General features: G+C 49.1%; 2 protein-coding genes and 1 long non-coding RNA gene across 3 annotated transcripts; 1 reads left to right on the plus strand and 2 right to left on the minus strand.

Moving 5' to 3' along the window:
* The first annotated feature begins 669 nt into the window (after positions 1-669).
* Positions 670-2,611, plus strand: LOC140681585 (uncharacterized). Its single transcript, XR_012052633.1, has 2 exons — positions 670-1,234; positions 2,323-2,611. It is a non-coding gene; the product is annotated as an uncharacterized lncRNA (long non-coding RNA).
* A 2,772-nt stretch (positions 2,612-5,383) lies between these two features.
* Positions 5,384-17,755, minus strand: LOC140681545 (hydrocephalus-inducing protein homolog). Its single transcript, XM_072921458.1, has 16 exons — positions 17,580-17,755; positions 16,936-17,104; positions 15,763-16,001; positions 15,384-15,444; positions 14,563-14,767; positions 13,961-14,193; positions 13,168-13,319; positions 12,037-12,229; positions 11,371-11,479; positions 10,531-10,785; positions 10,061-10,203; positions 9,492-9,716; positions 8,185-8,345; positions 7,581-7,690; positions 6,547-6,997; positions 5,384-5,749 (listed from the first exon to the last, which is right to left on the minus strand). The coding sequence occupies exons 2-16, from the start codon at positions 17,098-17,100 to the stop codon at positions 5,647-5,649; spliced, it is 2,805 nt and encodes a 934-aa protein (XP_072777559.1). The 5' UTR covers positions 17,101-17,104; positions 17,580-17,755; the 3' UTR covers positions 5,384-5,646.
* LOC140681546 (hydrocephalus-inducing protein homolog) lies at positions 17,576-24,734 on the minus strand. The gene is made up of 11 exons (XM_072921459.1): positions 24,534-24,734; positions 23,775-24,076; positions 22,829-22,966; positions 21,781-21,968; positions 21,424-21,606; positions 21,067-21,186; positions 19,691-19,850; positions 19,414-19,586; positions 19,059-19,257; positions 18,321-18,420; positions 17,576-17,679 (listed from the first exon to the last, which is right to left on the minus strand). Exons 1-11 carry the CDS (start codon positions 24,727-24,729, stop codon positions 17,576-17,578), a joined length of 1,863 nt encoding a protein of 620 aa, XP_072777560.1. The 5' UTR covers positions 24,730-24,734.
* Between the last annotated feature and the right edge of the window lie 799 nt (positions 24,735-25,533).

Raw genomic sequence — 25,533 nt, forward strand, 5'->3', positions numbered from 1 at the left:
CAATGCAATAAAATGAAATGCAACAAAAATAATAAAAATAAAATAAATAAAAGTTCCTTGATTTAACGCAAAAAAAGTGGGGAGAAAGGAGGGAAAAAAGAGGGGGGAAAGGGGGAAAAAGTGGGGAAAATTTTCTACACCTGGAAGAAATTCCTCCCTGTAAGGGCAGTGAGGCCAAGGCATGGTTTTCCCAGAAAAGTTTTTGAAACACGTTTGGAATATGTGTGAAAAATTTTTGAGGAAAAACCCCACAATAACCAGAAAAAAGCTGGTTTCCATCATCCACCCAGAGCCAGAACTCAGCATTCCATGAATCCCATGGATTTATGGGATGGTCCCTGGCATGGAGAGGGAGAAAAATCTTCAGGAGAAACCAGCAATCCTGATTTTCTTTGGATGGGGAGAGTCTGTGGAATTCTAGGAGATCCACCCAGGAGGTGATAAATCCGTGACATTTATCCAAGGAAATCCAGTCCAGATTCCCTGGAAACATCATTGGTTTTGGGTCCTGGCCCCATTTGATCCCACCTGGAATCACCACAAATCCTGGAATTTTGTTCATTAGTCCCGAAGGGCGGGAATCTCACAAATCCAATTATTTTCCAGCTCTCTGTCCAACCTGACTCCCTCCCTCTCCATAATCCAGAAACAAAACTGGTGCAGGAATAACCGAACCTGGAAAATGTTGGAACTTTAAAGCTCTAATCCCACAATTTTTCCATATCCATGGATTCCCACCTGGTCTCTGTGCTATGCATTCCCAATTTTAACTCCGAATCACCCTGGTGGTGTGATCCACCCCCAATTTGGGGCTCTCCACCTCCCGTTCCCGAGGTTTTCTGAACTGTGGGAAAACCAGGCTGGAAAAGGAGCTGCCCTGCGCAGGTGCTGAGGGTTTCAAACCTTTTCCTGCTGCCCTTTGGATCAAGGTGTGCCACAAATGGAACCTTTGGAATTTCCGGATCCAGGCTGTTAAGATCAGCTGGAATGTTGCACCCGAGGGGGAAAAAAAAAGTCTTTTGTGGTCAAAGTCCCTTTTCAAATCTTTTTTTAAAAATCCATTTTGAAAGTTTTAAAGTCTCTTTTCAAAGCGTTTCTAGGATTTAGTGCAGGGGTTCCTGGAGTCTATTTCCTCACAGATGTGGAAAAGATCCATGTCCGGGGAATACAAAAATTCCTCAGTTCACTAATCCACATGGAATTCCACATGGATATTCCAGATCTGGCTGCTCAGGTAAGTCTGGCCGGAGTAGAAATGTCCACGATGAGGATTTTTGGGAGAATACTGAGCTGGGGGATTTTATTGATATTCCCCAGGGAATGATTCCAGGTTGAAATTATTTTTTGCCTCGATGGAAATTCCTGTTATTTGTGGGTGGTTTCAAGTGAAGTTGTTAATGATAATTTAATGTTAAGTTCTTTAAATTAACATTAAATTATCTGCCTTAATTGAATGAATTAAACAATCTGCTCATGCATAAATCTGATTTATAATTGGGATTTTGGTCCTTTATAAGGGGAATTAGTCATGGAATTGTTGGCTGTAATTTCCCTGGAATTAATTTTGTCGTTCCCTGCTTGAATTAGTTTTTAGTTCAGTTTGGAGAGATTTTACCTTTATTTGAAGGAGCATAAACCAGAAATTAATCAAAAACAAGACAGAAACAGCTCCAGAGCTTTTAATCCTCATTCTTCCTTTGTTCATCTGAATTCTCAGAGAAGGGAATTTGCCCTCTGGTTAATCATTGAACAAAAACATCAGTACTCAAAAACTGGCCTGGAATCCTGGAAATTATTATTAAATATTGTAACTAATATTAATTAGATATTAATTGGATATTAGGAAACAGGTTTTTTTGCAGAAAGGGTGATAAAGTACTGGAGTGGTTTGCCCGGGGAGGTGGTGGAGTCACCATCTGTGGATGTGTTTTAAAAAAAGATTGAATGTGGCTCTTGGTGCTGTGGTTTAGTTGAGGTGTTAGGGTTGGAATTCCTGCTTTTCCCCATAAAATCAGAGGCCTCTCCGGGGATTTTGCCCAGATTTTTGGGTTACTGATGTCTGCCACCATTTAAAAGTAAACCCGTGGGAGAAATGAATCCCACTCCGCTGCCTCAAGAGAGGTTGCAGGTTGGAGTTACAATTTACTAAAGAAGATTACTGTCAAAAACAGGTTAGCAACTGCTGTAAAACAGTTGATAATTGCTAAGCATGTACTGTTAGTTTGGTTATTATATTGTAGAGGAAATTAAAAGGGTAGTTATTAAAAATATGGTACTCAAGTTACTGGATTGCACCTAAAGTAATCCACAATCCTCCCAAAGCAGAAACGAGCCAGCCTGGACAGAACTGTAAGGGCTAATCAGAGCCTTAACCTTCATGGAAATGAAGGATCCCAACAGAAACCAAGCCAAAGGAACAAAAAACAGTATAAAAAGGGGGAATCTGAGTTGGTGAGACTGTGCCGCTCAACCTGGAACATCGGGAACATCCCTGCTCAAGAAAGGAAGAAGATCCGGTGCTGGCTCTGCAGCATCCTCGACGGGAACTCTCCTGCTCTACCCACGGGCCCCTTATGCTTTAGAACTTATAATAAATGCTGAAATTACTTTAGTACCGGAGTGTGGTCCTATTTTTAACAGTATGTCAGACACTAAAAGAGAAAACCTGCGTCAGCAACAGCTGAAAACAAAGCTAGACTCTAAGCTGACACATTTCAAAGTTTAGTTTATTTTTAAAAACTCACTTGGCTCGATCCAGAACTCTATAAAGCAGTATAGTCTCCTATTGAGAAAATAAATATTCTCACTAGAACACATTTTCCAGTGATGCAGCTGCTTTAGACAACAAGGAGAAACATATAGGCAGGCAGATTCCTTGCTCCTCTCTTTCTCATCTCAATAAATTTGCCACTATTTGGATAAATCATGAGAACACAAAATTCTCTTCCAATGACATACATAAAAAGATTTTAAAATTTATTCTTCCCAAGGTAATTTGTAAAGCTTTCATAAAAGATTGGAATTATGGTATTTTCTATTCCAGATGAACAATGTTTTATTGGACTAATTCAAGACAAAGCTTCACTTTCAACTCGTAACAAATGAGAGAGTCACATGAAAACCAATAAGCAGATTCTGGCCAGAGCCTGACTCAAACCTCTGGTTTGAGCCTGGAGTCACCTGACCGAGTTCTTTTGGCATTTATTTTGAGTGTCTTGCATTTAAACCATGCAGGAGCAAGTCATCATAGAATTAAACACTAAATATATAAAGGTAACAGATTTAATTATAAAAACTGTGCTTTTCTAAGCTGAAAATGTTTTTGCTGAGGTTGAGACTGCACTGTGTGAGTGACATGAGGCTTTGGTCACAGATTATGCACGAACAATCCAGAACCTCCTGACTTCTTAATGAATTTGTATCTTGGGTATTTTGGCCTTGCCCACACAAGCTAGAAAATTAAGGAAAACATGCACAAGGATTGAGAAAACACAGTGCAATTTAGGGCCCATTAAAGAAAATGGTGGTTCAATTGCCGATATGTTTTACCCAGAGATGACCGAAACTTGATTACAAATTTTCAAAGGCAAGTGGAGTTGCTCTTCCTGCTCAAATAATTTAACGGGATTCTTGCTATTAGCAATTAAATTATTATTTGATTCCAGCTTAATATGATTTCAGAGATTCGTTATAGCTCTAAAACTGTAGAATACTGTGTGCTTTGTGGATAAAAAGACCAGAGAACTGTTAACCATTTTAGGGATTTATGTCTATCTTATTGATTGGTCAGGGTAATATGTGAGCTCCTGTGAAATCCTTTTACAAAACATTACAGTTTATCATACTTAATTTGAAAGGATTCCCTGTCTTTACCAGGTGTTAATTGCAGAGAATCACAGAATCAATTAGGTTGTAAGAGATCTCTGAGATAATTTCATCAAGCTTTGGACCAAACACCACCTTGTCAAGCAGACCAGAGCACTGAGCGTCACGTCCAGCTGGTCCTTGAACACCCTCAGAGAAGGTGGCTCCACCACCTCCCAGGGCAGGGCCTTCCAATCTTTAGCAATCCTTTCTGTGAAGAAATTCCTCCTGATGTGCAACTTAACCTCCCTGGCGCAGCTTAAGACCGTGTCCTCTTGTCCTGTCACTGTGAGGAGAGCCCGGTCCCCATCTAAGTACAACCTGTCAGGCTGGTGTAGAGAGTGATGACATTCTTTGTTGCTCTGATTTTTAAAAGTGTGAAGTTCTCCTTTATAGTTCTTCTGAAAGCTTTAAAGCTCCTTTAAAAGTTTTCTATGCCTTCTGATGCTTACATATTTCTACTGGAGTTCTCACACACTGTTCACGTAAATAATGATTGTTTTGCATTCTTCTTTGTGGGAGAATTGGTGGACTGTTGGTTTGACCAGTGTGGTTAGAGAGGTGGTAATTTCATCCTCCAATCCGCTGTCACTTTTAGAATTCTATATATTGCAAAGTCAGAAATTAAATTAGCTCTTTTTCTCTTTTGAACTTACCAAGCTTCTGTGTACTCATTTCATGTCCAATAGCGACAGTTCCCCCTGGGCCTCCTTTGCTCAAGACTGAACTCTCCCCAGCTCTCTGTTCTCTCAGCCATTTCTCATCAGACTTGTTCTCTAGACCCTTAATCAACTTCCTTTCTCTTCTCTGGACTTGCTCCAGCACCTCAATGTCCCTCTTTGGATGAGAAGCTGGGTCAGAGGCGGACCTGCTGGAGGGCAGGAAGGCTGCAGAGGGCCCTGGACTGGCTGGATCCATGGGCTGACGCCACTGGCAAGTGCTGGCTCGTACACTTTGGCCACACTCACCCTCTGCATCGCCCAGCTGTGGAAAGAGTGGCTGGGAAGCTGACTGACAACAGCTGAACCTGAGCCCAGGTGTGCCCAGGTGGACAAAAAGGCCAATAGCACTGGGCCTGTATCAGCAGTAGTGAAGCCATCAGGATCAGGGCAGCGATTGTCCTTCTGTGCTGGGCATTGGTGAAGCCACACCTCGAGGGCTGTGTCCCTTTCTGAGCCCCTCAATAATAATTAAAGTTTCTCTAGCAATTGCTTTATTCATTATTTGCCTCCCTTCCCTGCCCGGCTGTGACTGGAACTACACCAAAGGGAAAGTGCCTGCAGCCGAGGGAAGGCTGGGCTTGGGTCTCTGGTTCTGTTTGTCCTTGCTGCCGGTGGTGTTGGTTGTTTGCCTTGTACATACTGGTAAAGAACTGACACTCCTTTTCCCACATCTTTGCCTGAAAGCCCCTTAATTTCAAAGTTATAATAATTGGTAGGGAAGGGGGATCTCATTCTCCATTCCAGAGAGGTCTGGCAGACACCTGTCTTTCAAACCAAGACAAGCTGACAATTAAGAATTTATTAGCAATTGTTTATTAACAGTTAACGGACAATTATCAATTACTTATCAATCTAATCAACAATTAGTTAATCAACTTAGGTAAGAGGGAGGTGCTCACTGGAACGTGGGAGGGTAGCTGCAGAGGTCTCTGGTGAAGGGTGGGAGACCACCAGCAGCAGAAGGTAGGATGTCACCAGCTCCTGTCGCACGCTCCAGCTGACACAAATGTTGTCACTCAAGTGTTGGTCTTTAGAGCACCTCCTTCTTGGGTCCCTGGCCTTACTCTGTCTCTTCTAATGGTTTATCCAGACTGTCCTTCTCCTGGGCTCTGCCTTCCAAAGTCACCTGCCCCATCTTCTCACCTGGCTGCAGGTTAGGAATCCTAGGAAGAGAGGGATTGGTATTAGCCAGAGGAACATTCCCAGCCCGCTGCTTTTCTGTCTCCTTGCAGGGCACACAGTGTTGCATCCTGTCTCTGTGCAAGCAGCGAGCAGCAGATTTAACAGCTGCACTAGCTGCATGGAGGCTGCAGAGATGCAAGGGCAGGAACATGACCAGTTAAATGCCCGGGGACCAACTACAGCACATGGGGTTCCATGTGGAGAAGCAGGCCTTGCTTGTCCCAAAAGGAAGCAGAGCTGGGGACTGGCTGGTCCCTGGATCTCTTGTTGCAGATTTTGCAACCCTCCACAAGCTTACTGTTTCATACAGTGTCTTTTCCCAGTGCCTCCCTGCCAAGGGGTGAAAGATGGTGATGAAAGATGAGGATCTTTCTGTGCTCCTGTGGGTGTTTCTGCTGCCTCCCTGGGGCTCCCCATCCCAGTCAGAGGGACTGAAGGGAGGGTGTTGGGGGGTGAACCAGGCTGGGCTTGGTGATGCCCAGCAACAGGACAAGAGGCAACGGGCAGAACCTGAACAAGACAATTCCACCTGAATCTGAGGAAGAACTTCTTTCCTGTGGAGGTGATAAGTTGCGCAGAGAGGGTGTGGAGTGTCCCTCACTGGAATTATTCCAGAGTCCTCTGGACACAACCCTGTGCCACGTAGTCTGGGATGACCCCGCTTCAGCAGGGAAGTGGCACCAGATGACCTAGCGTGGTCCTTCCCACCCTGTCCCACCCTGTGATTCAGTGATACCCATCAGTAGCATGAGTTGGCAAGCGTGGAGATATTTCCCACCTGCACAGCAGGGTGGTCTTAAACTTGCCCAGGCACTCTGGGAAGAACTGCACGTCAAAGGTCTCCTTCTGGCCAGGAGCAATGATGCCACAGTAGGGGTTGATTGAGAACAGGTCATGGACAACATCTGGGAAAACTTCTAGGGAGGTGCTGACATGGTCTTCCTGCTCAGAATACTGCTGCTGCTCGAAATCCAGCTCCTGCACGGAATCCAGCTCCTGCACGGAATCCTGCTCCTGCTCAGAATCCTGCTCGGAATCCAGCTCCCGCTCAGAATCCTGCTGCCACTTGGAATCTGGCTCCTGCTGCTGCTCAGAATCCTGCTGTTGCTCAGCAGGCCGCCGCAGCTGCCGCACTTTAGGATGTGTCTCCGATGGATGGTCCTGCTCCGACCAGAAAAGACGCAGCAGCTTTCTGCGATGCTTTACAGTATCATAGGAGAGGAACCGACCTGCAGGGAGGAAGAGGATACCTTCCAAAGACAAAATCCTGTGTTCCCAGCAACTCTGCCTCCTGCTGCAGGTAGGTGGAAGAGAGCTGGGATGCACTTGGAGAATCTCTGGTCAAGTACTTTATTCTAGCAGGAGACAGAGTGTCGGGAGCAGGGTCTCTGCCTGAGCACACACTCCTGCGCCAAAGCAGGAAAGTTGGTTTCAGACAGTGACTTTGCGTTTGCCCTGGAGTGGGGAACTGCATACAGACAGTGGCTGCAGGGCAGCTCACTCGTTACACCACTGTTTTTCCCGGTCTCAGACTTCTCAAAGAGATGACCTGGTGTCCCCCTTCCTAGTCCTGACCCGGCACGTGGCTCTCCCCAGAGCCTGGCTCAGCTGCTTTGCAGAGCAGAAGTGGCTCAGCAAGAACAGAAGGGGCTGAAAGGCAGAGGGGGACAAGGAGAAAACCTTCCAGCTGCAGCTGGGAAGGTGCTGATGAAAGTGGATGCGTGGACAAGGATGAAAAAGCAATTCATGTTTTGAACTGAAGTGGCAGGGTCTTCTCCCCGGGCCCTCAGCTACCAAGTGAAATGCTCTTACGCATCAGAGTGGTTGAGTATGGCTTCTTCAGCTTCTTCACTGGTTCACTCCCTGCAGGTTTCTCCCAGGAGTATTCCAGAGCTACCTCGCCTGTGTTTTGCAGTGTGAAACTAAAAAGCAAGAAGGAGGAATAAAAAAATGTCCAAGAAGTATAAAGCAAATAGTACAGTAATATTGTCTGATGGACTCCTGATACCACTTTCTCCTGAGGAGCATCTTCCCCAGGCAACCCAGCCATGCTCAGACTGCTGTCCTGGGTGGCCCAAGAAAAGATTTCAAAGTCTGGAAGTTTAAGAGAAAAGGGCCAACATGGTGCCCAGGACATTGAAGCTAAGGGGTTTATTCTGGACTTTAGGTCTTGGTTTGACTGCAAACTTATTCTGGAGCAGATGAGGACAGGTGACATACAGTGAAAGCAAACCCATGGCTGTTCTCAGCAGAAAGGTATGGCAGCATTGAGCCTCTCCTGAGCACCACCTCCTGCTTGGCTTTGCGTGCACGTAAAAGGGCCTGTGCTGGTTTGGGTGAGGTAGAGTTCTGGGAAGCAGTTCTGGCTCAGCCTTGGGCAAAGGCAGCTCCTGCTCACAGAGCCTCCAGCACTCACGTGGCTGTCCCTGTCTGGAAGGGCAAGGTACTCTTGAACTGAATCATGGTCGTGCTCAGCTTGAACTGGGTGTAGGCAACCACAGCACTGAGGTACACCTCCAACTCCTGGCTGCTCTCCTCCACCACAGTGTGAGCTGGTTCCGGGGCTGTCTCGACCACCTGCAAACAGAGGAGGGAAGAATCACTGAGCAGAGCCCAGAAAGTCAGGCTGAGAAGGGAATCTTCTGGCCTCCAAGATCACTAGAAAGGACCATTCACTTTTACTGCCCTGGAAAAATGACAAAACTGGGACTGCTTTGCTACAGTACTTGTTTCTGCCCACTGATCCAAGCGGTCACTACCACAGCTGTTAATACACCCAGAGAGACTACAGCTGCATTCCAGTCCCTGTACTTCAATCTTGCAGAGGGCCTGGCTTTTTTCCTCGTTCCTATAAATCCAGCAGGTCTCCAAACTAGGGTTAAGTTCCCCTGCTGGAGCTCTGTGGATGGAGAACCCCAAGAGTGAAGAGTTCTAGAAAGCACCTTTTTCTTCTTGTCTTAGAAGAAAGTGCCCTCCAGGTCTCCTGTCTGGAGCAACTGCTTGGAGCTGGGGATGGGCATTTTGGGATGTGAAAGATCTCACTAGGAAAATCTCCAACTGCAGATATTCTGATAGAAAAGAGGATGGTTTAGAGGCCTTAAAATGGTCCAGAAACTCGGAAAGAACCTCCACCCAAGATGAGTGTGTTTGGCAATAATGACAATGAAAGTAAGACTCTTTGGAGATGATCCTTCTCCAGACTCCTTCGTAGAGTCATGCAGTGCCTGGGCTACACCATGATGAGATATCCCACACCAAATACAGAGACCACAACTAAATTCTCATGCAGACAAAACTTGGAGTTCACCAGCACATGCAGGAGAAGTGTATTTCTCTCCACTTCAAAAGAAGAGACAGAGTGCAGCAGACTAAATTCCTTGTTGGTAAAAGGGCACCAATCAGCTGAAGAGATTTCTAACACCGTAAAATGGGATAAAATCGTAAAACATTGCCTTCCATTCTACATGGGCTGCAACACTTGTGTTTGTGGCCCAGACTGAGGCTTTGGGTGTGGCTGAAGGTCTCTTATCAAAAGGCTTCCTCCTCTCCTGTGTGTGTATCCGGTCACTGTGCCTCCACCTCTCCGTTCAAATGAGCTGCTGGTGAACCTCATGGCTGTCCAATGTCCAGAGGAAGCAGGAGCTGCTCAGCCAGCAGTGATGGTGTTCTAGTGGTTCTTTTTGTAAAACCCGGCTTGGCTTTTCTTGCCATTTTGCTTCTTACCTGCTTTATTTTAGGCCGCGTGACGGCTGCCGGGTTTTTCCTGGTGGTATTCTTCCATATGACAATGCACATTTGGTCATCCCAGTCAGGAACCTTCTTTTGTGGCAGCTCAAAGTTGACCTTGGTCATCTTACATTTCACAAGGTGCCTCCTGAAGGTGGCTGGGACATCTGATTTCAAGATCACTGTGATGTCCTTGGCACAGCCAGGATGGAGGTGTCCCACCTAGGGAGAATCAGGGAGTCAAGACCAAACTGGAAGCACTGCCAAGGGCAGGACTGACAGCAAAAGGGACTGACGGACGTGGTGAGCAGCTGTGCCGGGAATCTGCACCTCAGAGTGGATTTAGTGAAGTTTGATAGACAAAAGTATGAACAGAAGGTGCCACCTCCCGTAACATGAAACCTTTTCTGCAAGGCTGGCAGCCTTGGCCCAGCCAAGCCAGGGACTGCATCTCCCACGTGGCACTGGAATGGGCTATCAGTGGTATGTGAGCACTCCCTGCCAGCTCCTGGGAACACCAGGGCAGGGCCTGAGCAATGGGGAAAGGCAGAGCAGTCCACGCTCACCTTGGGGGAGAACAGGAATGGGGCATCTGCCTCCCACTCAAAGCGCATGAACTGCTTAAGGCTGCGGTTGGTGACGGCGAAGGTCCTGTAGCAGCGCTTCCCGACAGGACAGTCCCCAAACTCGATGTGATTCACTCTGACAGCTGTTAAGGAGGAGAGCAAGGGATCTCAGCATGCAGGGAGCTCCACCTGCCCCCTGACGTGCACAGACACCTGCATGTTCAATGCTTCCTTGCTCCAAGCCTTCCCCCCTCTGAGAGGGAGCTCCCCAGGCAGTTTCACCACTTCCAGGGACACATCCCTGAGCCAGTGACGTGCAGCACAGCACACACTGCTCTGCATGCATGGCTACCACGCCCACAGGCCACCAAGTCCCGTGGGAGACAGCCCAGGCCTGGCTAGAGGGAGGACACACATGATCAGATATTTTCCTCTTCCTTGCTCCACCTTGGCAGTCTCTCCTCTCTTACCATCAGTGATGTCTTTCTTCAGACTGCTCTTAACATTCCTTTCCTGTGTGTCATCCTCTAGTCCAAGCAGGGTGAATTCCTCCTTGTGGCCTTCACCCACCAGCTCTATTAGGGTCTCGTTAGAGTAGCTGTCCTTCACTAACACATGAATCTTCCCTTCCAGATGTTGAGCCAGGGTGGGTTTGAAAATTACATCAAACTCAGTTGATTTCCCGGGACTCAGATGGAAGAAAGGCTTCTTTGGGATCTTGCTCGCTGCACAGCAATGGAAATCAGAGTTAGGTGGTACAGCTGTACAGAGGAAATATTTCCATAGCATACATGAGGAATAAGAGGTTGAAACCAGCTGCCTTCTAAGCACAGGTTCTACCCCCTGTGGTTCCAGAGTGGTTCCAGACCCTCTTCCTCTGTTCACAAGACGGCCACCTCCAGACACAGCTTAACCTCAGGCTGATGCCCAGCCCTCATTCCATCTGCTTCCAGCCAGCTCCAGCCATATGGAAAGCTGAGCCAAAGAGTGCTTTGGGCTTCTGCTGGCTGGCTGTGTGCTCAGGGGCTGTGTCTGTTCAGGCTGGTACCTTCCCACGTGCAGCAAATACCTCAGAGGGTCCCCTGAGGTAGTGGCAGTCCCCCACAACTCAACCCACCACGTCTAGAAGAACAGAACTTGCTACAGCTTGCTAGGAGGAGACCCTGCAAAAAGCCCCCAAGAAAAGCTTGGGGGACAGAGAGCCCAAGGAAAGAAACTGTGCCTAACATCTGGCTGCTGCTCAGAGAACCAAGAGCAGGGCACACGTTTTCCCTCTGTGCACAATTGCACTTCATGGTTAATGGATTTACCTATTCCAACGAGTTCCTTTTTCACATCTCCAGTGTGGAATACCTTGACTGGGGAGGTCCTGCCTTTCAAGAAGAACATTCCATGCTCATCCTCCAGGAGTAACATAAACTGAGAAAAGAGAAGCCAGAGCACAAGGATACTGTGAGTCCAGGATGGCACAGGGACTGACACTGCAGTGCTGCTGGTCCCACACGGGAGGCCAGCACCTCTCCCACTACAAACAGCACTTAGCACAAAAGTTAAGTCAAACCAGCCAGGGAAAAAAGGGCATCCAGAGGCATCTGGATAGAAGTGACACAGAACCAAACAGGGCAGAAAGTAATGAGCAGAATGTATTTAAACCATCTCTAAGTCTACTTAAAATGTAATAAACTGGGATCAAATACAATCTAATGGAACTGGGAAATCACACATGCCCATGAGAACAAAAGGTGACTGGAGAGACAGGGGAAAATACTCCACCACCTTTCTTGTGATCAACTTAAAGAAGAAAGACTGGGCAGAAAATTTCCAAGAACTCCCTTCTTGGAGAACAGACGTCAGTCCTTGTTCAAAAAGAATTTCTGACACCTCTTTCCAGGTTTGCCATGTTCTTTGTGACCCTTCCCCTGTGCCACAAGCACTTGTTCCCAAACCAGACCATTCCTCGAGCAGGTCCTCCTCACCTTGACAGGTATGATGCCATCGTTACGGGTGACCAGAGGGAGCACCTCTGAATCCCACAGCTGGAGCCTCTTGAAGCGCAGCACGGCGTTTCCCCTCTCGCTGCGAGCACTTGAGCACACGACTGTCAACCGCGGCTCGTGCCCCTTCCCGCTGATGGTGAAGGTCAGGATTTGGGGTTCAATTCCCACAGAGCTGCAGGAGAGGCACAGAAACAATTTCAGCTGGCACTAGCCCACTTCTCACTGGGCAAGCAAAGCAACAAGGGCCACCCACAGTGTTTTCCTTGCCTGGTGCTCCTGTACCCCACAACACAGCCCCCCACCAGCCTCTTCCCAATCCACTCAGGGCCATTCACAAGAGGAATCTGCTCCAAAGAGCCAGAGCCTTCCACAATAACACTTAAAAATAATTTCACTTAATTGAATTATGCAGCACAGCAGGTAAATGAGAAGGCACCAGATGAGATATGGCAAATCCCCTGGCTGCAGTGAGATGAGACTTATGCAACGAGCAAAAGCACAGCATGGAAGCAGTACAAAAGCAAGAAGGCAAATAGAAATGATTGTCACTAGCAGTAAAGATCTTTTCCAAGAACAGTAAAAAAGCAATTGCTCATTAGAAATTAGACTTCTCTTGCTCCAATTCAGCCACTAAAGGGTTGAGGAAGGGCAGGTCAAAGCCCCAGTTCACAGGTCCCAGGGCAGAGGAACTGGGCTCCTCTTTCATACCAGCTCCAAACACTCACATAAAATAGCTTAATGAATGCCAGGGGGTCACACAGGATCACTTAAGTTTACAGAAACAAAGAGAAAACGTGACTGCTGACTTGCTGGCACAGAAACTGCTTCATCTAAGCCTTTGTCCTTGGAAACCCCCAGCTCAGCTGCAGCACATCTCAGTAACTTGCAATTGGCCACCTGTACTATTTCCCTGTCTTCACAGTTCCTCACACAGGCTAAACCATCAGCCTCATTCTCCTGCTCTAAGGGCTATTGGCTCCCAGATCATCTCATGCCAAGTACTCTGCCTAAGGCTACTGACAGCATTAGCGCTAACAAGAGGTCTGTGCCTTCCCTGGGGAGAGGCAGCTATCAGTGAGGCCTCCCCCAGTATTTCACAGGGTCAGTTACCCTTTTGGGATGACAAGGGAAGCCTTGAAAGTGCAGTTGTAGTTCTGCTCCTCTGGTGGGGTGAAGGTCACCGTAGCAATGGCATAGGATGAGCCGGCAATGGACATCTTGACTGGATACAACTTGAAAATGTTTTCGATAGGGCTTTTTTCCTTGAGGGAACCCAGAGAGCAGTGTTAGGAGGAAACACCTTTCAACATGACGCAGTTTTATCCATAAATGCATTAATGAGAGCAGTCCCAGACACTGTGTCTTCCTTCCTGCTTCCCTGGGCAGGCTCCCTCCCTCCCAGGGAATGCCGACTTTGTGCTGAAGCACTGTGTGTTTTGAGGGCTGGCAGCTGCCCCAGCCTATCTGGGAGGTGGGCATTGCATGGAAAACCCTGCAAATGACCTAGAACTGGCCTTCAAGGAAAAGGAAAAGCCAGGGAGCCTGAGAAAATGCTCTGCTTGGAGTTCTGGCATGTCAATTCATAACTGAGAAAATGCTCTTCTTTGAGCCCTGGCATGTCAGGTCATAACATCCCCTCTCTGTGTGTGCTTCCCAGAGAGGTTCAGAAGGATTCACTTCTCCCACCGAAGACCCAGAGGTGTGAGCCAAAACCAAGACATGCAGAATTCCACACAACTGCTCCCTGGTTCTGCTGCCCTCCCCTGCACTTTGACCTGCACTGAGCTAGCCTTGTCTGGGCCACAGGATCAATGCACCTGGAGAACAAAACAGGCTCTCAAATGGCCCTTAGAGGGCAACCACCTCCTTGGCCTTCTGTTCCACCTTGGCCTCCTGTTCTTACCTCTCCAGACAGCGGTTTGATGGAGAGGACCACGTCACATGGCAGATGGCGTGCGTTGTAGATACTGAAATGAGCTTCAGCCTCTCGCCCAACCTGAATATTGCTGAAGATGAATCTGTTCTCATCTGTGACGAACAGGCCGGCGCCTTTCACCGACTGCATCTTCTGGACGAGGTCACTGCTGCTGCAGATCGGGTAGTCCTCAAAGATTGATGTGACATCCTCAACAAGTGCTGTGGACACACCAGAGGGATGAGCACGGAGAAGCCTCCCTGATGTGTTTATCTGGGCCCTGCTGGCCTCTCAGAAGGCTTGATAAGCCCTTTCTGCCCGGGTGACTGCTAAACCCAGCCTTGGGTGGGGGAGCTGGCTGAGGATGGAGCTCAGTCAAACTCAGCCTTAGAGAGCATTGCTTTCCTTTTATCCTTCCATGCATCCCTCTCAGCTGGGAGGGATGAGTCCACTGGTGGACTCAAAGAGGGCTGGAACCTCTGAGGATTTTTTGGAGGGAACCCAGGCCTAGCATGGCTCTCTGTCCAAGCAGCAAGTTCAGGTGCTGATCAGCAGCAGGTGTGACCAAGGGCACTGTGGGCAGTAGGTACCTGGGAGGCAGGACTTGGCAATCAGGGTAAAGGGAATGCCGAGGGGATTGTCCTTGGGGTCTCTGCCCATGATGTCAAAGTAGAGCTGCTTCTCACACGTCCCCTCCTGCCTGGCAAGGCATTCCACTGAGATCTTCTGCTGGCCCCCGGGACCGATGGAACCGGAGCAGGGGGACACCGTGAACATGCCAACACTGAGGCGACTCTGCAGGAAAAGTTCCAGGAGAGGCTGATGGCTAATGGCTGTGCCTTGAGCACCCCAGCAAGGAATATGTCCTGCCTTGGCCTCCAGCTGGGCCCAAGCACCCAGTCCCAGGGCAGGGAAGGATAACTCCATGGCCCAAAGGCAGCCCCAAGCTGAGAGCAACAAGCCAAGAGGAGCTGCAAGCCTGTCCCAAGTGGCAGAGAGAAAGGAGTTTGAGTGTGAAGACTAAAGGTAGTAGCTGTGATCCTCCAGAGGTAACAGAAATAGCAGAGAGCAGAAATAGCTGTGAGAAATGATGGGAGGGAACTGGGAAGAAGAAAAAGCAATGTTGTCTGAGCTCTGTGGACCGGGAGTTCAGTGGGGGATGTTTTTGCTTCTGTGGTGTGCACAGACCTACGCTGCCTCACAGCTAGCAAACACAGGACCTGCTCCCCTCTGTTGACCCCACCGCTCCAGGTCAGAGGCAGAGTACAGGACTGCCAGGGGGACTGAGCAGACACTGGACTCCATCCTGCAGACCATGTCCCACCCTGTGGCGATGAGCCCCCAGCCCGGGCACAGCAGCATCTTCTCACATCCCCTGCAGCAGCACTGCTGGGGAGCAGGAGTCACCCACCTGTGTCGAGGAACTTGATTTCCTTCTCAGTGAGCACTTTGCAGATTCCCCTTGCTGTAAACTGAGAGGAGAAAGCAGAGGTATCTGTCATGCTGAGCTCCCCTGCCTTCCTCTGAGGCTGAGGCTGGCCTTCCTCCTCAGAGAGGAAAGCCTTCCTCCTGATGGCTCCCAGAGAGCAACCTGCAGCTCCCAGTGCCGGACAGAGCAGCTCTATCACCAGCTTCACACTACACGTGGGGTACCGAGGTGCTTTTTTGCTCCCTCTCCCCAGACCAGGGATGCAGATGGACAATAGCCCAGGTCTCCTGGCTGCCTGCCCCTCACCAGCTGTGGGGCGCTGCCTCCTCACACAGGAAGGGTGGTGCAGGGCTTCTCCTACCTTTTGCTTTCCAAGGCTGATGCCTCCTCGGGTGCTTGGCGGATGCAGAATTTGAAGTTGAGTGTGCCTTTGTTGTCCAGCACGACCGTCAGGGTCTTCCTGGAGCCCTTGACCATGGCTCCGAAGTTGATGGGTGAGGCAGGCTCAACGCTGCACTTGCTGTACTCGGCTTTCGCCGACACCCTCAACGGGATGTTGCCGACAAGCTCGCTTCCTTCACCGGAGCTGGCATCTCTCACCTGCGTCCACAGGAAGGGAGGTGACCAAAGCAAAGAGGCCAGCCTCCACCCCAGCCCCCAGCCTCCACCCCAGGCCTCCAGTTTACCCCTCCCATTTTAGGCACCTCCTCCAGAGTCCACTTAGGAATTCTCAGCTCCACTTAGGAAGCCTCCCAAATGGTTTTGAAAGACTGTTTGTGTATGTAGGAGAGAGGATTCTTCAGTCAAAGCCCTCCTTCCATTAGACACCTGTGGGAACCCAGGGAATATCCCCCTGTCTGCTCTGGAGTGCTCTGACTCCCAGGAAAACACTGACTTTGACCCTCATTCATGGAGAAAACTTCCAAAGCCTCAAGGTAAACTAGAGACCACAAAAGTGTGAAACAGATTGTAGAGAGTACTTTAGTATGTCACATAGGGGAGAAATTTAGGTTTTAGCATTTTTAGTATGCTATAGATGGGTTCAAGATGAAGGATATAGGGTGTTGTCTTGAGTTCCTTTCTTCTTTCTTCTTCTTCCTCTTTCTTCTTGGCTTTAGGTGGTATCTTGTAATTAGGTAGAAAAATCTGCATTGCGGGTCGTTAGGGGTCAGTTATTGGGTTAGAAAGGGAAAAAATGTAACTTCTCAATTGGGTAGTTTAGTTTTTGATTAGACTTAAAAAAACCTTGCAGCACGAGGTTGTTGGCCATTTTTGTGCTGTTTTCATGCATGCAAGGTCTGGGCACAGACAGTGTGCTGAAGTTTTGGTAAGATAACAATAAAACAAGAACCTGAAGACCAAAGAAGTCCAATGTGTCTCTCATTCCTGACACAGAACTGTTCCAGAAGGGTCTCCCCTGCCAGGGGAGCCCTCAGGGAGTTGACCAACTTGGGGCCCACAAACTCACGGGCACCTATCCTGTTTACACTCCCAAAACACCATGTGATAACGCAGCCTGGCCCAGGCAGCTCACCTGACAGTACAGGATGGGTTTGTCCTTGAGGAGAATTTCTCTTGTGGGGTGGAAGAGCATCTCAACATCCACGCCAGGCTGGGAGGCAGTCAGCATGCCCGACTTAGGCTCAACAGTGAAGTGGGAGGCCACGTCTCGCATCCTGGGACCTGCACCGCCCAGCATGAAACTGGGGAGAAAGGGAAGGGATGGAGATCTCTGCAGCTAAAAGTATTGGTGCCACCAGCACAGCCTGGACTTTGCATAGGACCAGAAAAAAAGAAAAGCTCTGCTCAGGGAATCCTGGATCTTGACAGAGAGTGCAGACAATCATGAGGTTACTGCAAGAAAGCTCAACACTGACAGTTTTCATTCATTTCTTTACAGAGTCTCAGAAAGAGAAAGGAGGTGACCATCAAAGAAAGGCAATGAATCTCAGCATTTCAGTGGCTGAAATTTTGGGGCTCTCCTTTGGGCTCCAGCTGAGCTGTGAAGAACTGTTGGTTTGTGGCTGGATTCTCTGGTGAAATAACTGATATTAGAGAGCCCAGGGTTTGTACTTACCACAAGGTAGCCAGCATGGAAACAGGTTCTAGCCATTGACAGAGGGAGAATTCAGGCCTGGGAATCCGAGGAAATGCTCACTACCAGGCAGCTGGGCTTACCTGTACTCAATGTTGTATGCCCCTTTGTTCTGTAGAGTCAGGACGTGCTTCGCATTATCGAGGACATTAATGGTTCCAAATTCCAAACTTCCACCTGGACCTGCGGAAAACCCACAGAGCGAGGTCAAACACGGTATTTGTGAGCTGCTGCAGAATACACCAGGTCACAAGCTACATGGAGGTCTTGGCACAAAACCCTGTTCAGTAAGTTTCCATTCTTGAAGGTGTTTTCCAGCTACTTGTCTGCCCTTTCTCTTCTCACTCAAAATATCTGCAGGCTTAGTAGCTAAGGAGCTCAGCTCCCATTTCCTCACTTCCAAGCACAAATCCAATTACTTCACATGCTGTGCTGAGCCTATGGGGCTTGCCAACTGCCTGTTCACGTCACTGCTGTTTCAGAGCCCCCAGATCCAATCTGCTCATGAAGCTGCACACTTCAAAGGTCAGAGGAAAGAGACTTAAGGCTGTCAGTGCCCTGACGATGCTTTATTCCACACAGCTTGCAGGGTATATGCTTTATGCATCCACGCCATCCTTGCATCCCATCCCATCCCATCCCATCCCATCCCATCCCATCCCATCCCATCCCATCCCATCCCATCCCATCCCATCCCATCCCATCCCATCCCATCCCATCCCATCCCATCCCATCCCATCCCATCCCATCCCATCCCAGTGCTTTGGTCACCCAAAGGTAATGCAGTGCACCTGCACTGCTTTGTTTAGGAGGCATCCACTGACCTTCAGGCATGTCAAAGCTCAGAGAAATGTTATCGACCTCTGCGGAGATTTTGATGTTTTCGGCCTGAACAATCCCCAGGATGTTTTCTGGATCTGAAACCTGAGGCAGCAAGGAACAAACACTGCTCAGATTGTTCTTTTGGTAGACAGCTTGTAAGTCCTTGTCTCTGCTGGCTGCTTCCCCTGTGGCCTCCCTGGCTTCACAAGCGTTGGAGGACGCCCGAACTTTGCTAACCTGTTCATCTCATGGGCTGCCCCAGTGGGATTCTGCCACAGTAAAACACCCTATCAGCCCAACTCTGCACTCTTCAGCAGGGAATGCTCTCTTGGAGAGGCACAGAGATGTAAGAACAACCACAAGAAGTGTGAGGTGTCTTAGAGCAGGTGGCATTGACAACCCTCTCCAATTGCTTAGCACCTTCTCTGAAATGCACACCAAAACCATGGGGAACAAAATCCCAGGGGGAGAGTTGTTGCACTGTGGAAGAGCTTCAGACAAAGTCCAATGTAGAGCCCACGCTGCAGTCTGTACAAGCAAACAACAACCTCCAAGCACCCACAGGGACAAGGTTGTGGTACAGGCTCAGGGTGCAGTGTCTGGTTATCTGGGGGGACGTGGATGCACTGCACGTTCTGGCAAACGCTGTGTAGAGGCAGAAGTTGGGGTCACAGCACCCTTGTGTCTGTCAGGTGCAGCTCTTCCTGCCCCTGCCCCCAGCAGCACACAGCCCCTCTCACCTCTAGCTGGAGAGTCTTCTCAATGCTGCCCATCTGCCAGGCCCTGAAATGCGCTGTCACTTCAAACTCTGAGCGGGGATCAATGGCGCCGTTATCTTGTGACAAGGAGAAGTTCTCAGCAAGGTCATCCAGCCCACTGAGCTGCCAGGCCACGGGCAGCAGGGTGTCGTTTCTCAGGACCAAGGTCCTGCTGTCAGTGCTGCAGAGACAGGAAGGCACTTGGCATCAGCTGCTGGATGGCCACACCAGCCTGGCCACTGAATGCAACTTGGAGCAGCTCCATCCATGCCCTGGAAACCAGAGTCAAACGTTTTCTCTTTGTCACAAGACTTGGAGTGCTTGTGGGATGACTGACCTGTGCAGAAACTGCTTGTTAAAAGACAGCTCCAGGGGGCTGACCTCCAGCTTCATGCGCACCCCAAGGCAGCACAGGCTGAAGACCACTGGCTCCGGGTTCTTCCCAACGCTGCAGATGAGTTTGTCTTGCAGGAAGCCAGGGGAAGTGGGGTATGCCCAAATGGTCAGCTCCTGGACACGGCCCCACAGGAAGAAACAGAAAGAGCTCTGTGTGAGAGCAGGAGGAGCAGCCCCTGGGCACTTCTGCGTCCCTGCTCTGCCTGCCCCTCTCCTACCTGCTTCTGCTTTGGTTTCAGCGCCATGCTGGGAGGGTCCAAAAGGAACGTCTCTGCTTCCCCAGCATTCTCAAAGGAGAACTGGACCTCTACATCCATGGGGGAGCTGTTGAGGATGGTTATATTCTCCGCGTTGCCAGGACAGTTCTGGGCCTTGTACCTGTCCACAAAAGGGGAAAAGGCTGCAGAGCAGACTGTTGCCTTTGCCACACACAAGGAGAGCACCGTGTGCACCCGAGGAAGTGATGCTGCAAGACCCTGCTCTAACAAACAAAAGTGAGAAATGGATCCCAGTCAGGGGCATGGCCGTGTGCTCGTCCTTGCCTTACTCTGATGCCTTCCCCAGCCCAGAAGCCTGATGATGCTCAGGCCACTGCAAGAATTTTTAACACAATGTAAATTCAAAGGTGCCTAGGAAAATAACACTACACCAGGCACATGGGTTCTTTCCCCTTCTTTCTTGGGGGGCCTTCCCTGCAGGGTATAAGGAAAGGCTTTTGAAAAAATAGTTTAGCTAATTTCTTTCATAAAGGTCATGAAACTGCTTTGGATTTTATGGGTTAGCGCAAAGTCTGAGAAAGAAGCATAAAGCATCAATTCCCAAGAGCAATGCAAAAAGATAACAAATGATCCTTCTCTCAGGTGTGGAAATTACTTTGGATTAAAAGGGTTAAAGAGGCAAACAGAAATCCCAGACCATCTATCAGTCTGGCTAAAGATTGTCTGTTTTTTAAAGTATTTTGATTTCATTTACTTGGGTTGTCAAAATAGCCCTTGCCCTCCAGAGCTCCCATGGAAGCCAGAACTTAATACTAAATGTCATTAAAAAGAAGTGACAGTAAAAGTAGAAATACACAATAGCTTAAATGACAAAGTGTTTAGGCAGACTTTACCCAACAGTGAGGATGCATTGTCATTACAGGGAAATGTAATTCCTGCTGTACGTTACCCCCAACACCCATTGGCAGGTCAATAATAAAATCTTATTAATGATTAGAGGTTAATGAAAGGTTTACAAAACCATCTACAGAATAATTGCTCAATCAGGCTACCTGCAGAGCTCAAAGCACTTCACAAACCACCATAAAGTTCATTTCCTAAAGGGTGAAGCTGAAATGTGGAGGGGGACAGAAGTTGCCCCCGAGTCACCTTTGGACCGGCAGCAGCAAGGGGGCCACCAAGGCACCCACTGGGCAGGCAGAGCAGCTCCTCCAAGGCTCATTTGCCTCTTTTCTGCTCACGTTCACACATCTGTGGTCCCTCAAACCCATGTGTCTCCCAGGACTCTGCCGGGGACTGCCCTGGGCTGTGCCACCAGAACAGCCTGTCTCCCTAGGCATGTCACAAAAGTACAGGGCCCAGCAGGGAGCACGTACCACTCTCTTGATTTCCCACACATCAGCGGCCCAAAGTGGAATCGCTCTGTGCTTTCAACATACTCCTTGAAGATTATTTCATCTTCCTTCATGGTTTTCCTCCACTGTGGAAACACCACCCTGGGCAGAGAAGGCAGGGAAGGAAGAGCTGTGAGATGCTCCGAGTAGGAAATGTCGTCAGAACGCCAAAACCCCTCCTGGAGGCTGAGGCACCATCTGCCTTGCCAGCTCCAGCACAGGAGGAGGTGCTGGGTGACCTGAGGCAGCACGATCTGCCCAGGCAGAAGCCCCAGGGGTCAGCCCTGGCTGTGGTTCAGGGGCAGCAGTGGTGTGGGGGCTGCCAGGGGCCAGCCTTACCGTGGGTCCTGGCTGATGCTGGGGTACAGGCCGGTGCCACGGCAGGGCAGCTCGTACGGGCGCTTTGTCTGCACGAGCTCAAACCTCAGCGTCTGCTCAAACTTCCCTGGCTTTTTGGGTGAGAAGTGAACCTTCAGTTCCACCTCACCGTGGGCAGGCACTACCCACCGGTACCGTTTCAGCCTGGCAATTAAAGAGGAGGCTTCAGACGTTGCTGAGAAGCAAACAAAACAAGGAGGGTGCACTCGCCATCCCGTGGAGGCACTGGCACAGGGTCGCCGTGGAGCTGGGGTCGATGGACCTTGTTTGGCAAGAGGACCAAGAAGCAGAGGCATCACCTCCTCCTGTGTGGCTCACCTGAGGAATTCTGTGGGCATTGAGGCACTTTCCATCGTGCTTTTGCTGCTTGTTGTGGGGGAATCCTGGGGACTTTCTGTTCTCTGTGTGGACACCTGGCTCTCCTTTGCAGAGCTGTCTCTGCTGGCCGCTTCACCCATCTTTGGTTGGCCCTCGGCAGAACCGCCCCTCATATCTGGGGCCTCGGCCTAAGGGGAGAGAGAAAAGGGAGAGAGAGGTGAGCCCTGAGGCATCCCCATCCTGGAGAGCAAAATGGGGCTTTCTTCACCAGCAGAAGAGAGAATAAATAAATAAGTCCACCTGCCCATGGACTTGGTCTTCCTTATTGGTGTTTCTTTTGCCTAGGACTGTTGGAATCCTAGATACCGAGAATTTTAAACTTTCTGTGCTAGAAGGCACAGACTTACAAAAGAGCACTGCATTTGACCTGAGGCTGTAGAGAAGACTTCCAGAATTAATTAATAACACTGAAATTATGAGTGTGTAGTTAGTTAGAAGTGTGTAATGTCACAAAGTAAAAAACTTAGGGTTTAAGGTTTTAGAATATAGAAATAAATATGAAGCAAGATAAAAGCTTTAAAGCAAAAGCAAATTCTTCACCTTCTTTTTCCTTCTTCTTCATAAAGTTAAATAATGTACTTAGAAAAAAAGTCCACATTACAGGCTTTGAAAAATCAGTTATTAAGTTAAAATATAATAACCTAAGTATCATTTCTTAGTTAAATAATTTAATTTTAAAAATCCTCATAACAAAAAATAGTTAAACATTTTATACCTTACCAATAAAAAACTACAAAACTCACAGCCATGAAACTGTTTTGCTAATAAAAACTAATAATACCTAAAAATAATAAACACCTAAATACAAACATAAAATACCATCTCAAATACCTTCAATCCCAACCTCAACAAAAAAAAAACCAAACAAAAAACCCAACCAAAAAAACAAACCAAAAAAAAAACACCAAAAAAAACCCCCACCTAGGACAACCCTTCTCACTCAGGACCCTCTCCTCAAAGGAGGTTGATGGTTTAGGTGATTTTTTACCTCTTGCGGTGCCAGGAGGGTGAAGGGCTCCACACGCCCTGCAGGGCCCAGCCGCTCCTCTGGGTACTCCACTATGGAGAGCAGAGCAGCAGGGGGAAGGGGAGGCCCGTCGGGATGCAGCCCCAGATGTTCCAGCATCTAAAACAGAAGAGGAAATCCTGCTTGTACTTGTGTCACCTTGATCCTCACAACTCCTTTAAAGGCACTGAGCTTTAGGCAGTGGGGTTTTTGATTTATATGAATAGAAGTGCTTTGTTGTGCCCGCTGGGGTGAGCGGGCTCCAGAGCAGAGGCAACAGCTACAAGCAGGACCAGGAGAGAAACCTCTATGGGTATTCTCAGTTTAGTCAGAGAGAAAAAGAGAGGTTTCTGCCAGGCTAGAGCCTGGGAAAGAGTTGCAAAGGAATGTAAATAATCCTCTGTCTCTCTTGTTGTTCACATTGTTTATAGATATGGTCTGCCACTGTGCATCATTCACTGCACACCAATGGTGTGAGATTTTTTACTTTAAGACCACTGAAATTAGTCTGCACGATGCTCTCCATAGAGAGTGATGTATTTGAAATGAATCAGTTGAGTTGTGCTGTTAGAGTTCACATCCTCTAACTCCAGCCTTCTGGAGTTCTCTCATTCTCGTCCTGCCTCAACAGCGACAACCCTCTCCGGAGTGCCTCAGCTGATGAAAACAATGACCATGAGCTGCCCTGTCCTGTTCATAATGATTTCCAGGCTGGGAAACTCTGAACAGACAGGACACTTGTACACAGAGCACTGCCACTTCCTGCCCCTCTGAGGGATGGTGATAACCTCCCCATCCACACAGATGTCATTGTGGAACATCATCAGGGGCCTGGACAAGGCTCTGTGCCATTATCACCTGTGGGGACACAATGCTCCAGGGCCCACGACCACGGCAAGCTCAAGATCTGAGCCTTGCAGGGTTTTACCTGGTCCTCCCTCGGGATCTCCCCCATCATGGCCCTCGGATCTGTGACCTGCATGTCCAGGCACAGCGCCCCGTCACGGCAGTCTCTGACTGCCCCTTCTGCAATTTCACTTTGCGCCTCCAGCTGAAATGACTGACGACTCCTTGGGCCTCCACGGTTTTGTTCAGGCTTCTTCTCCACCTTCTCCTGGGGCTTATTGGTCTTCTGAGCCATGCGCAGGTGGCACAGGTCAGCCCGAGAGACAGGATTGCCAGTCGCTTTCACCATGGGCTCAGAATAGCTCGTGACAACCCTGTGATATCCTGCAGTGCAAAACCAGGGGGAAAAGTCAGCCTCCTGCCCACCTGTGATCCTCATCCTCCTCCACATCTCCTCAGACCCTGGGAAAGGAGACTTGGTGAAAGCAACACGAGCTTCTTCTTTTGTTGCTAGGAAGGTGCAAATATAAAAGAGCCAGTGATATTAGACCTGGCTGAAGAACTCATCCAATCCTAGTCTTTATGGCTAAGGGACACAAGGGAATATCCTGATTATTCCCCCAGTCTGGCAGGCAGATAGGGGCTTGCTTTGGCTACACTCAGGGTTGGGATACCACAGCCCTTCACCCAAGACTTTCTCCACCAAGCTGGAGAACAGGCAGTTGCTAAAAGCATGGGCTTGCCCTGGAGAGCAAGGTGAGAGTTCAGGGTGTACGGAATGGACTCCCAGCTGTGACCACAGTCAAAACAGACACTGCCACACCCTCACTGTTTTTCTGACCTGGTGCTGCCTTGCCCTTGTCCTCAGCCTCAGCCTCAGCCCTGACCTTGGCCTTTGCCATGGTCTTGAGTTCTGCCTGCTGAGCCTTCAGCCTCTTCTGTGCTCCATAGTCCTCCAGCACCTTTGGGAGCAGCGTCCCACCCACGGCGCGTGGAGGCATTAAAAAGCTCTTTTGGTTCTCAGAGCCCAGTGCCATCCGCAGGATCTGTGTGTGTAGGGAAGAGAAACCATAGCAAGAGTCCTTTTCTTGCCTTTTATCTCACATACTCAACAAACCCGATTTCTGTCTCCTCCCTTCCTCCCAACAACACAAACTATTTAATTCCTCCCACAGCATGTCAGCAGAGCTGGCCTTGCCCTGGGGATTGCCTCCATCTCCTGGCACAAGCCCGGCAATGCTGGAGTGCTGAGAAGCTTGGGCAGTACGTACATGGGGACCAGACCTGCCTTCTCACCTTCTCCTCCTCAAGGTACTGCTCGTCAAAATCCAAGGAGTAAAACTCAATGGGGAAGCTGCATGGGTTCTTCACCACCGCGGTGGCCTCCACCCCATCGCTGTCCACCAGCACCCATCCCATATTTAGTGCTGGGGGGCTGAACTCCAGCCGTGGCTCCAGACCTCGTCCTGAGAGGTGCAGCTTTAAGTGATTGCTGCTCCCACACATGTTAAGCTTCAGTTCATTCTTGTAAGACCTCTGAAAAGAGAAAAGTGGAGACAACTCATCCATGAAGTCCCGAGTGACAGGACCCCAAATACAACAACGCTTGCCCCAAGGTCAGGGTGTTATCAGTTCCTCCAAGGTGAAGAGAAAACAGGTATTTACTTCTGCTAGGGACTACAGCACCTGTGTCCTGGGTCTAGTAACTGGCATGAATCCTGGTGTGCACTGAAACTGGGTATTTGGGTACCAGATGGATGTACAAAGACTGTCAGGCATTTTCATCTGGTCATGCAGGAGTGCAATGCTCATGGGAAGGGCCCTTGGGGTTACAGTGTCCA

Source organism: Taeniopygia guttata, chromosome 37 (assembly GCF_048771995.1).
Source record: "Taeniopygia guttata chromosome 37, bTaeGut7.mat, whole genome shotgun sequence".
Classification (NCBI taxonomy): Eukaryota; Metazoa; Chordata; class Aves; order Passeriformes; family Estrildidae; genus Taeniopygia; species Taeniopygia guttata.